Raw genomic sequence first — 12,945 nt, 5'->3', positions numbered from 1 at the left:
AAAGTTGCTCAGTATGATCTATATATTCACCCCGTTAATTATTGCAGGTGACTAAAAAACACTCTGTAGGTATATTGATTACAGTCCATATTTTAGTGGCAACTCAAAAGGACGCGAGTAGTCGCGGGCGCGGCGCAGTGCACAGAGTGGCGCTACCATTTAAATATGGAACGTATCTATTTTACAGAAGATTCAAATTGCTTTGATCCCCCCCGTTTCATTTGAACTTCCCTGCGACTCACAGCTGTTTTTATATTAATCTTAAGTCTCTGACAAAACACTGGACTATATAGCTTTAAAAAATAAAATGTCGATTGAAATGTATTTTATCATTATTACCGGAATATAGTGTCTGAACCCTGATTTTAGAATCTAAAAGATATGGACTACATAGATGAAACAGTATGCTAGTTTGTATGAAAAAACCTGTAAATTACCTGTATTATGTTTGTGTTACACGTTACACATAATGTTCGTTTTATTATTTCCGACTAGCTTGCAATAGCTTGCATCTACCACTTAGGCGTCCGCCACGACGTCAGTGTGATAACCGCCTTAAAAACATAAAACGTTAAATCCACATGTGTCATAATTTACTCAAGAGACATTCTATACAAATTAACTAGTATTCTTATTATTCATATTGATAATATTAAAACTGATTTAAATTTTCACGATATTTACTTATTATTATTCACAACGGCGGGACTCATGCGGGACTTAATCGCGTTAAAGACCAAGACCAAGTGCGGGTAGTTCGAAAAACTCGCGCGCCTAGAAGATGCTGATGTCAACCTTAGCCAGTCTTGTCCGAGACCACGCAGACAACGCCGTCCTCGAAACGTCGGAGGTAAATTTAAAACTTATTTTACGCGATTTAGTCCCGCCGTTGTGAATAATATTAGGACCGAATAATATTAAAACTTCCCCATTTTAAGCGACAAAATACCTATAAATAAGTAACAAGTTTACCTGTAAATAAAACTCAATGTTGATTTAGCAAACATCAATTTATTTATATATAATTAAAATAAGTACTTTTAAATGCTGATTACCTGTATAAAATGACAAAAGCTGCAGATTCATTATTTATTTATCATCAGCCTGCAAAAAATATGTCATGGACATAATACTTATTGTTATCTTACTCTAGATATTGATTTATCTAGTCCTAAATATAAAAAACTAAAATACTCTTAACAAAGTATATCTTAGGCAAGCCACTTACAATTATGTTAAGTATATGTAAGTACAAAATACATATAAGTACAACCTGAATAGTCGCGGTTATGTGTCGTATCATACATAACTTCAAATCTCTTCTGTTATAAATATGTAACTCTAAAAATTAGGAAATGCGTTTTAAAAAATTGACATTTAAATCTATTCATTTTATAATTTTACATATTTTAATCAATTTCCATACATACTTACAAAGTGTTGGTATATTTTGCATAAGTAATATAAATATCGTGTAGAATATAATACGTATAAAATGATTTTCCTTACTTCCTATTGCTTACATACTATTTTATAAATTATGGTTGAGTTAAACCTGATAGCTTAAACCTGGTGCCGCCCATCCATACAAAATTATAGCTAGGGAAGTTTGAATCTAGTTGTATTTTCAATTAGGTTGAATTTCATTTGTTCGAAAAATTTATGAGACAAAGGAAATGCTACTTTATTTCTTTTTATAAAAGTTGTAATTCCATTGGAACGGATTGTACATCGTAATGTACTCGTACATTGGGCGGCACGAGGTGTCTGTCAATAATATCAGATCCGTTCACTTCTTTTAGATTTTACATTACATTGCTAACATTTAAAAAATGCGTGATAATATAAAAGTTATTAGAGTCGGACCAAGATAACTCTGCTTGACATTTGCTATGACAAAGTGTGGCAATGTCATCATGGAAGTTAGATTTCTATGAAAATATGACGTTTTTTTGACACTCCACACTTTGTTCTATATAAATCGGGGCAAAGTTAGCTTAAACTGACTACCTAATATACCTAAATACTTCTTAATAATTAAAACAATTCCAGTATTGAAATAAATCAATTTAGATAGTTCTAAGAGTCTCTTATTTTATCTTACTTAATGCGGCACTAGAATAAACTCTTCCTTAACTAGTTTACACGTGTGTTTTCTCAGTATCATTATTAAGCGGCTTGTTTTCCGCGGGCTCCTCCTGCGCCACCTTGTTCCACGGCTGCTCCTCGCCGGAGCCGAAGATCGTGTACGCCAGGATCTCCACCACGTATAGGGCTATGGTCACGAAGAATATCACGCGCCAGGCGGTTATGGTTTTCTGGAAATTATTGTGAAATATGTCACTTTTGCAGAAAAATATTATAAGCGGCTGAAAGCAATGTATAAGCATCGAAATTTCAATCTTTTGTAGTCTTGGGTAGAATACAGCGAACAGCAAAATATGTGAGTGAAAAAACATCGACCTTCCAAGCGTTAGATGTCGTAAGTATGCTGTGTGGTGTATGGTGTAGTTCTTTTAATAATCCTAGCGTAAAATAATCAAGAATAGATATCAAGGGTAAGTGCGTGTTCCTGCGACCACGTAATAATGCCGTTAGAAACGTCAGTAAGTATATAGACTTTTTTTATTACAGGAATAAGATTGCTTAAGGATAGAAGGAAGAAGGGGCTTTTACGTTCACATTAAAAATACAATATACCCATCTACTTATAAACAACAACACCTACGAGCAAGCGGAAGGAAAACTTAAAAGGTAAATTATAAAATTATTTTTAACCATTACTAAACAAAACTATGCTTGAGATAGATATGCATTGTTTTGATGCAGAAGGATATTTTTTTTCATCAATCAATCATGAAGCAAGTCAAATGTCTTGTTCACACCTTATTTCGTTTTTACCACGAAAATATTTTCTGATTCACCACAGGAAATAAATATCTATAGGGAAAGGTTTTCCAATGTGCAATTGCGATAATTGAGTCGAATCGAGAACGAAGTCGTGAGTTAGTCTTCTCGACGCTCAATAATAACTATTACTACTAATGTTTCTGATTAGGAAAAAAGAGTAAAGGTTCCGTCCAGTATTTTGGAAGTTAAAGCTATATTATATGTAGGTACTTACATTGCCTTTGGTTATTTCTCCGACGAAAATAGGGACAACGATGCCAGGTATCGTGGCTACGGTGTTCGTGATCGCCATTAGGGTTCCTGAAACAAATGGATAAAGTCATATACATTTATACCGAGTCACTCACGTATTTTAAGTCGACTATTGCTCGAAATATTTCGCTCCATAACGGGGAGCATCTTCAACGGCAGCACGCGTTTGTGGACCGACGCAGACTGCGCTTACTTGGCGCGGGCGACGCGACGGTGACATCAGGGGAGGCGACATACTACCCTCGTTTTCGGCATTATTGCCAAATGATACAAATGTCAGTGCTCTATCCGCTCTATCGCTCTTGCATATTTGAGCGATGGAGAGACAAATAGATGAACGAAGTGATTCGCGGTTTATAGTCCTGAATCCCGCTTTAGCAAATTTGTTGAAGCACAACTTTTTAACGAAAGGTTGGAGCCGTCTTTTTTGTAGAATAGAAGTTTATGGAGACAACCTAATAGGCATTAGGAAACATTTTAAGGCTTAATTAGGTACCTGCGAAGTTAGGCGCTATGTCGATGTGGTTGGACAGGAAACCGCAGAACATGCCGCCGACACAAGTCACTCCGATAGCCATGAGGGCCACGGCCGCAGCTCGGTTGCAGCCGATGTAGCAAACCGCCAATAGGCAGATCGCTGGAACCACAGAAGCTGAGAACAAAAAGATTGAAATAAGTGTTTTGTCTTAAATTAAGCCAGGGATAGACGGGCGACATCATATGTAAGGCGCGCAATGTCGCCCGACATGTCGAGCGAAGTCCGGCAATGTCGCGGTACTTCACCCGGCGTCTCTGGCGACATGTATCGTGGGACAATTGTCCAAATAGATTCAAACTTCCCTAGCTATAATTTTGTATGGTGGGCTGCTCGAGGATAAGCTAGGTAAACTTTTAATTTCCTTTTTTTGGGCAACCTCAAGTGATAGATACAGAAAACGTTTCTTAGCATAATGGGCAAGATACTCGTCCGCGGCGGTCCACTATTTCTGCTAGGGAAGTTTTTTTAGTATCCGGGAAGATCTGTGAAAGTATATCTCTGCTAGAAGTATTCCTAGAATTCGTTTTAGTATAACCTACTTACCATACTACTAGTGTCTACTAGGTACATACCAAACAAAGTGCCAATCTTCCTAGCCGTAGTTGTGGTTATGTTACCGCGTCCCCGCAGCCAATCCAGGGTCTTGCTGAGCCCCATGCTGAAGAACCACAGGGTCAGGAATGGCATAGCGGTGGTGACGGCATTCTGTAAACAGTATGAAGTTGACACACGCGACACGCGAGTTTTACGAGCATAATAATATGAAGACAGAATAACTTAAGATCAGGGTAATAGACGGAGCACTGATTAGACTCCGACCACGCTAAGTTTGCATCGATATTGACTGCAATATCGCTCCTTATGGATATGTATGTAATGTACAGTCTTAACTATAAAACTCCCGTGAAACTCAAACATATTAGATTATTTTAAACCGGGTCACTCACGTATTAATAAGTCCCGTAAGTGTTGTGAAGACGGTCCTCGTAAATTGGACCGAAACATGTCGAGCTATTCGACTTAATAATACGTGAGTGACCCGGTTTAAAATAATCTAATGTACAGTCAAGTGAAAATACATAGGTACGTACAGATGTAGTGCATAATTATTTTCCATCGTATTTTCACAGAAACGTACGAACGTGCTTTGCTATTTCAGTCAGTCTCGATACAAAAAGTACTGAGGCTGACTGAAGTAGCATGACAAATACGAACGTTTCTGAGAAAAACGATGGATAACAATTATGCACTACATCATCAGAAAGTACTTAGCGTAGCACTTGATAAAGGTACGCAATTTGGTACTTATGTTTAAAAGGTACACACAACAAGGTGGTTAATACACAGACTGACGGTCGTCTCGATCAGGCCATGCCCATGCCAGCCCCAATTGGAGCACGCGTGCACCAGGATGGCCAGGAATGGAGGTGATTTCAGCACCCATAACGCTAGCAATTTAACACGGACTCTATTGATGTGTGTACTGACTGACCTCAGTCATCTCGAACTTGAGCACTTGCTTCATGTACATAGGCAGCTCGATGAGCAGCATGTACCAGCCCCAGTTGGAGCACGCGTGCGCCACCAGGATGGCCAGAAATGGAGGGGATGTCAGCACCGCACGCCATGGTACTGGCAGGTTCTACGGAAAAAATAACCTTTTTTAAATAAATAAAATAAATAAATATTATAGGGACATTCTTCCACAAATTGACGAAGGACGTTTTTTTTAGGGTAAACTCTTGTCCTGAAGCTGCCAAGACGACAAACGTTTATATATCAATCTATTTCAGATTGCTGTTTTCTATAATTTAATTTAATTTAATCAGGCAACAAGGCCCATATTACGGCTACCTTACAGACTATATTATTACAATAACTTAAATAAATAAAACTACTACTTAAATAACTAACTTAGCCTAACAGCACTCCTGTTGTCTGTCTAAATGATTGTCATTTTATTCAGATTTGGTCGAAAAATTTCAAGTTCTCCGAAATTTTCTTTGTTCAATGTATCATCAATTTTTATCAGGACATCATTAAGTAGACAGGTGGATTAATATAATTAGGCTCTGCAGTCGTTTCCCCGTTGCACCAAACCATCTGTGGTAGGGGTGCTTGTGGTATTATGTTCCCAAAAATTGTCTTAACAGCTGTATGGGACATGTCCGTGACGTAAATCATTCCTCTTTTGTTATAAGTAAGTGGTGTAACAGTCGGATGGTTAGAACGCAACTAGCCAACTTAGAATGGGAACGAGAATAATTAATGAATTCGGCTCGGAATGGGGAAGACGGGACGGGACTCATAAGATGACAAATACCTACCTTATGACCGTGATCATCACATTTCCCTCCTAAAGACGTGACAATCATGTTCCGCTCCTCGGCGCTGATGAGAGGCTGCTGCTGCGGAGAATCTTGGATCAGTACCACCCACAGCAAGCACCAAATCGCTGCCAGTCCTCCCATAACATAGAATACACTCTCCCAACCTGAAGGAAAAATGTGTAAAGATATTTCTTTAAAATTTATTCTTTGGTTTAATTCAAGTTACTGACTACTGGGAACAGATCTCGGTCATGATCCTGTAATACAATCAGAACATACGAGACGATAACTTTGTTTTCGGCAGCCATTTCGACAATGATCAAGGAGCTCAAAAGTAATCCTAACGTAAATAGAAATTTGGACTTGTAATAAAACAAGAACTTGTGGCTTTATAAACTATTCCATGAGTGACAATTATGTCAATCCGCAGACTTGCTAGTCTGCTCTAATTTAACATTGAGGTCTACCCAACCAATGTAGTGTGGCAATATCTATCACCGAAGCAGAGTTCATGGAGTTAGTGGCATTAATTCTGTGACCTTTTCCTGACTGCCGTATTCAAAATGTTATTTAAAATTAAAATTGAAAGGTCTTACCCAGCTGAGCCGTGAGTATGCCTGCCAGCAGCATGGAAATGACGGTGCCGAGCGACGTCCCCGCGTACACCAGGGCCGCCATGACACTCCGCTCGGCCGGCGGCGCCCATTTTGACAGCAGTACGTGCATAGCGGGAAACGTGACGCCCTGGAAAATGGACGACGTTAACACACATCACCGTATTCACCTTCATATAAACGCAGAAATACGTTCACTGCTGGAAATCCACAACAACCGCCCTTGTTGTGGCTGCCTGCGCCCTGAGTGGATTGGTTCTTCGAGCAAGACCAGCTCAGCTCACTACCACATAATTCTGGCAACTTTTTGAGCTACGTCAACGACCCTTTTTTTCTCTTGCTGGTCTCCTAGTTCCTACTGCGATCTCGCAGAGGAACTCCTGAACATATAGTTCCCTCCATTGCCAATTGATTGACTTTGAACTTTCTTATGTGGCCTAACTGTTAACACACGACGTCACAACTTTTTTCTTCACACTAGTTTAGGTTACGAAACGGCAATGCTTACCCCGCCAATCCCCTCACCGATTCTCATGACCACGGCGGCCGCGGCCGCCCATTCAGCCATCACGGGTGTAAGTAGCGTGCATACGACATTGATGGTGACGCTGAAGAACATCACCCACTTGGCTGAAAACAGCTCCGCTATCCGCGCCCCTGCAAAATTTAAAGGTTTTGAACTCCGCGGACAGACATAGTTCGTATTCATGAGCATATTCCGCAAGTCGACATCCATTGAGCCTATTTTGCGTAAAAGAAGATACCGCTATATTTTAACCACCGGACGCGTATCCAAAGTGACACTCGTTAACTCTTAATGCCCCAATCGAAAAGTAATCATTCTGATCCATTAATTACCTACACCTTACTTATGTAAGTCCCCGACTCCCCATGCTATTATACTGCCCCAGCTTCTGCCGGAGCTTTCAGATATGATTACAGCTTCGTGGAGGATAGTGTACTGTTCCACCATTAGAGCTGTTATTTTAGTGTCTACAAAACACAAGATTAGGGGGAATAATATGGAAACTCACCAGGAATCTGCGAGATGAAGTACCCCCAAAAGTAAGAACTCATCACAATGCCTTGCGTCGTGCTTCCCCACGTGAATGGACCGTCGATCTGGAAATACAAAATTAAGATCGAATTTATAGGTACCTATTTGTAATAGAGCAGGTGCACCAATTAAGGTTGGTGTAACAGCGAAATTAGAGACGTCGATTTTCACGCGGAGCCAATATTATTATTATTATAGCCCTCATTTGTGATGTGTGTGATGGCTCCGCGTGAAAATCGACGTCTCTAATTTCGCTGTTACACCAACCTTAATTGGTGCACCATTCGTTTTCATTGAATCTTATTGAAATTTGACGCATTATGTCTCACGTATGTAATCGAAATAAGTAACCTTATTGTTCGCCATCTCGAACAACATAGCTGCATTGGTATGACAAAAGACATAATAAATCTTCATAGTGTTTAATAATTGAAACATGCACTAGAAGTACTCTACTATCGCTTTTCCACTAGAGAGGGCGTATTTACTCTAGGACCTAAAGAGAGTAAAGAGTTCTAAGCGAAGAAAAGGACCCTCGCAGTTGCATTTGAGTAGCTAAGTATACCTAACCTAACCTATCCCAGGTGACAACCCAGGGTAACCTTTGCCCCAAGGCACCAAATAAAAAATAAAAAAACTTTTGAATGATCGGTAACTAAAGTGGCAAAAAGGAACCCTTTTAGTTTTATCATGTCCGTCGTTCCATCGGTTAATCTATGACATCTATGTCATCTATTTACCTGTTCGTCCACATATGTCAAAAATAAATTAGGAACTTAATGACCCTTTAACAAATTTAAAATCTCCCTTAACTTAAACACGCTTGAAAACAAAATTCCTTGGATTCATTCCAAAATTATTTACATATAGGTATTTCAGCTGACTCAATTAACATGCGAATTTTGCCGGTATTCGCAAGCTTTTAAAATTTTCATTATTATTAACCCAATATGTATGTTAATCTTCTAAAGTTTATGACTGTCCCGCTCCCAATTGCTAAATATAAATATACAAGTCTGAATTTTAAGAGAGATTCAATGCTCTGACACGGTTAGGTACTCGTAACAAATTATATTTTACATATGTAGGTACGAGTAGGTACATTAGGTACAATCAGACTAATAGGTACACAATCTGTGCACGCCCCAAAATCCTCAATTCGAGTAAACAAAGAACAATTATGAAATAGGCAGTAAATAGCGGCTAGGTGATACAAGGAAAATTGGCGATCAAATTTGAATCAATGGTATTAGAAAATAGAGTTGAATTTGTTTTGTTTTAAAATCAAACGGAACAAAACAAAAGCAACTGTGTTCCATTTAATTAAGATTTTAATTTCATTGGAGGTAATTTGTACCAGTATTAGGACATTAAATAAAAACAACGACTACGATTGGAATGTTTTTATGCTGGAGATTCTTAATAACAAATTATAAGATAAAGGCTCATTTAATTTACTCATACTCATATATTTACAAGTGCGACAGAGAGGCAACACGTCGAACGTGGTTCGCGGTAGGCCCTATGGTACATATAATAAGGGTCAGTTCTCAACTGTCTAATATGTGATCTTAAGGTTGCGCCGACTATTTATAGCAACTCGCATGCGTTTCGCGTTCTTACACTGCATAAAATGTCTAAATGAGCCTTAAACATCTGAAAACCGCCCAGCTGTGCAAGCACAATTGACGCAGACATAACAATCGGCGCAGTGGCATGTTTACTACACTGAAGTTAGCCACAATTCGCCAATCAATTTCGAATGTTGTTGATAAATTGGTAAATTAAATGCGGTGCAATTGTAATGTTGTCTGAAAAACGTCAACGCAGCCTCCCCTCCTATAATTTTAACATAGCGGTCTTGCGCAGACCGTGTCCAAGAGTTTTCCGTCTCCGTGGCTGACCACAACTGTTATTTAATTGCCGGCTGTACGTAAATTGAGTCCTTATGCCTCCCTCCGATGCCCTGTTTAGCTCAGCATACCCGCCCTACAGATGTTAATCTTCACACTCTGAAAGTACCTACCTACATCTAAAAGACAGACAAACGTACTTCCTGATGAGTGGCGTTTCCCAGCGCTTTTACTTCCACATTCTTTGCTAGAGTCGACAGCAGGTGAATGGCTCCCCGCATCTCTCTCCAACGTCTTGATGGCGGTGTAGCCACCATGCATGCATGCCGACTATGGCCACGGATAAGTTAACTTTATGGGTTATTCAGCATATACCCATCATCGGCAGTCGGCACAGACGTGTCCCTTCTCATATAAAAAGGCTCATCTGAAAAATGTAACTTACTTCCTGATGACTGGCGTTTCCAGCGCTTTTGCTTCCGCAGTCATTGCTGGAGTCGACAGCAGCTGAGTGGCTCCCTACATCACCCTCTAACGTCTTGATGGCGGTGTAGTTGAGCATGCCGACCATGGCCACGGATAAGTTGACTTTCAGCCCGTAGACAATAGCCATGGCGATGGAGCCGAGGATGGCGAGGATGTACCGCGCTGGTACTATCCCTGGGGAAGAAAATTGACAATTTCAATGCTTACGTTTAAACGGATACGGAACCCTAGTAACTAGTTCCAAGACATACTCGTACTTTTCAACAAATTAGTCCCTTTACAATGGGGGAATGATGATGATTTTGAAAATAAAAGCGACTGACACAAATTAAATCCCATATTCATAGAACCATTACCATATACCAAAGTATATCTAAGTCTCACGTCTCAGTCATGAGTCATCTTGGTCACAGACGTCACGGGAAGTAAAACCTATTAACGATTTAAATAGGTATTGGATGTAAATGAGATGAACTGTACATTTCAAAGTTATTGCCACAGCGACGAAAACGTGAGCAGGTTTAATAGGGAATATTACGCGAAACTGCGTAGGGGGCGCCAGGGCGCCACTACCACAATCTGAAACTATCGTGAAACAAGAAAATGTCTTTTCTAACATCTCTGTCACTCTTGCATATTCGAGCGATAAAGAGGCAGATAGCGAAATCTCGGTATCGGTTCTTGTGAAAAAACCTTTTTTCACAAGGATATTTTTTTTAACAATAGTACATTACGAATATAAGTGCGAAAAATAGGAAATTCGAAACGAGTGGCGATAAATTAAAACACAAACGAAGGGAGTGTTTTAAATCGACACCAGTTGCGAATTACCTATTCGCACATGTATCGTAATCGTACAACGTTTTACAGTACACTATGGCCCTTTAAATTTTCGTCATAGTTGCGTAATGTGCTAATTATCGTACAATTAAGTGCAGTAAAGTAGCACCATAAGTACTGTAAAACTTATTTTCATTTCTCATGCTCTGAAAGAGAGTCATTGTTGTTCTAAAAGGTGCGCAGAAAATGATACGTGTCTGCACTAGAGCATTTCACGTTCGAAGTACGATTTTTTTAATTTTTTTACGATACGCAATTGAAATTTGAGTTTTTAAATGGATTTGTTATAAAATTTCCATTTTGACATTTGACTCTCCATTCCATAAATAACGATACTTTTGCCTGAATTGTTAATTGAAAGTAACCTCAAGAAATACTATAAAAATGTATACTTAACCATGTTTTTAACAAAATACATGCATTTTACTTTCCTCGTATTCGAAATGAAAAGTAGAGTGTTTAACTCGGGTGAAAGGCATCATTTCTGCCTCGGACTATTGGCGCTCTCACTGCGTTCAAGCGCCAAAATACCTCGGCAGAATTGAGTGCCTTTCATCCCTTGGTTAACAATCTACTATTATATTATTGGTCAGTCATATGTATACGTAAGGTACTATTAATAAACAGGAAATAAATATTATAATTTATTATCATCACATCACCTGTTTTTTTTTTTATTCAAGTCATAAATTGTATGTTGCATCCAAGTTGCATCAAAGATAGATATAACTCCGTAATAGATAGATACAGTCTAAGGAAAAAACGTGCCTCGAAAATCAAGAAAATTTGACTCTCGATCAGAGGGCGCTACTAGCTTTGGCCTACAGTCGTATAGATGGCGTTGACGGTTTCGTTTGTTATTCAACAATTTTAACGCATATCAGTGAAAGAACATGGGTCAAAATCATAAAAATAATTAATGCAAATAAAAAAAATCATTTATCTATATTAAAATACATTCTATCGTATTTTTATAAATCTTCATTTTTAGTTTTAAAGTGTGTCGACAGATGGCAGTGAATTTACTGGGGTTACAAAATTTACTATGACAGTACCGCTCTAGTATGAGTTACTCTATGGTTGCATCAAGCGACTCCAAATGGAAATCCACGGGGGTGCTGAATCCCCCGATTTATAAGAAAACGATTCCAAACCCGGCCTAGCAGCTTCACTAATGTAGATAATCAAGATAAAAATGAGAGCCCTAAATAAATCTTCAAGAGCAGATATCTCAAAAACTATACAAGATATCGAAAAACTTGACTGAATAAAACTTGTACCTTCAATTGGGTACCTACGATGCTACGAGTATCTATTTTTTCAAGATTTTAAATTAATATCGTCTTTACAGGTTTTCCAACTGTTTTCCAACAATATTATATCCATCCAGGTATAAGTAATGAGTATATAAGTAGGTAGGTATCTCGTATCTCAATACCCGCGGTGACCACGAGTGGTGTTAAATATTTAAAACATTAGCATGTAGAAAGAGATCTAAAGTAACAAAACAATGAAATACGTTTTATTTGGTTTTATAGAAAACCTTTTCCTATTCATAATTTTTAATTTCAGTCACCGATATAACATTGAACATTGACATAACATTTCGTAAGTTTCATAACATAAAATTAATTAGAGTTTATTAAAGTAAACCAAAATTAATAAACTAAACTTAAAAACTACAACTAGTTTTATAACTGAAATACTTACTGCCCAAAACATTTCCCTTTGCCGGCACGTCCATGTTCACTTCTATAGGTATTAATAAAGTTTATCAACTGTCCAATAAATGTTCGTAAATTATATTAAGTAACTTTAAATTCACCACGCCGGTACCACGTATATTATTGACGACGCGCAACCATTCGGTAACATGGTGAAATCAACTCTAAGTTTAAATGCGTATGTTGACGTTAAATATCAGTGTAAACCATACGTGCGCGGCGTCATGCACGGAGCTTTCCCCGTGGTGTGACGCTTCCACCGGACTTGTTTGTTCCCATTTGAGCTTTCGCGCTCAAGGTGACCTTCACAAACGGGCGGGATCAATGAAACTGAAAAGAAT

At 38.7% G+C, this 12,945-nt stretch overlaps 1 protein-coding gene across 2 annotated transcripts; it reads right to left on the bottom strand.

The window, feature by feature from the left end:
* Window positions 1-2,113: 2,113 nt before the first annotated feature.
* On the bottom strand, window positions 2,114-12,706 carry LOC134746800 (sialin). Of its 2 annotated transcripts, XM_063681348.1 has the most exons (11): window positions 12,591-12,706; window positions 10,000-10,214; window positions 7,679-7,766; window positions 7,153-7,301; window positions 6,627-6,774; window positions 6,028-6,194; window positions 5,193-5,342; window positions 4,273-4,405; window positions 3,659-3,814; window positions 3,125-3,210; window positions 2,114-2,318 (listed from the first exon to the last, which is right to left on the bottom strand). In XM_063681348.1, the coding sequence occupies exons 1-11, from the start codon at window positions 12,622-12,624 to the stop codon at window positions 2,142-2,144; spliced, it is 1,503 nt and encodes a 500-aa protein (XP_063537418.1). In that variant the 5' UTR covers window positions 12,625-12,706; the 3' UTR covers window positions 2,114-2,141. The 2 variants fall into 2 exon arrangements, with proteins under 2 accessions (XP_063537418.1, XP_063537420.1); XM_063681350.1 differs by lacking the exons at window positions 10,000-10,214; window positions 12,591-12,706 and adding an exon at window positions 9,755-9,857.
* Between the last annotated feature and the right edge of the window lie 239 nt (window positions 12,707-12,945).

This window comes from Cydia strobilella, chromosome 13, assembly GCF_947568885.1.
Source record: "Cydia strobilella chromosome 13, ilCydStro3.1, whole genome shotgun sequence".
NCBI lineage: Eukaryota > Metazoa > Arthropoda > Insecta > Lepidoptera > Tortricidae > Cydia > Cydia strobilella.
This window is presented reverse-complemented; position numbering and strand designations above follow the sequence as displayed.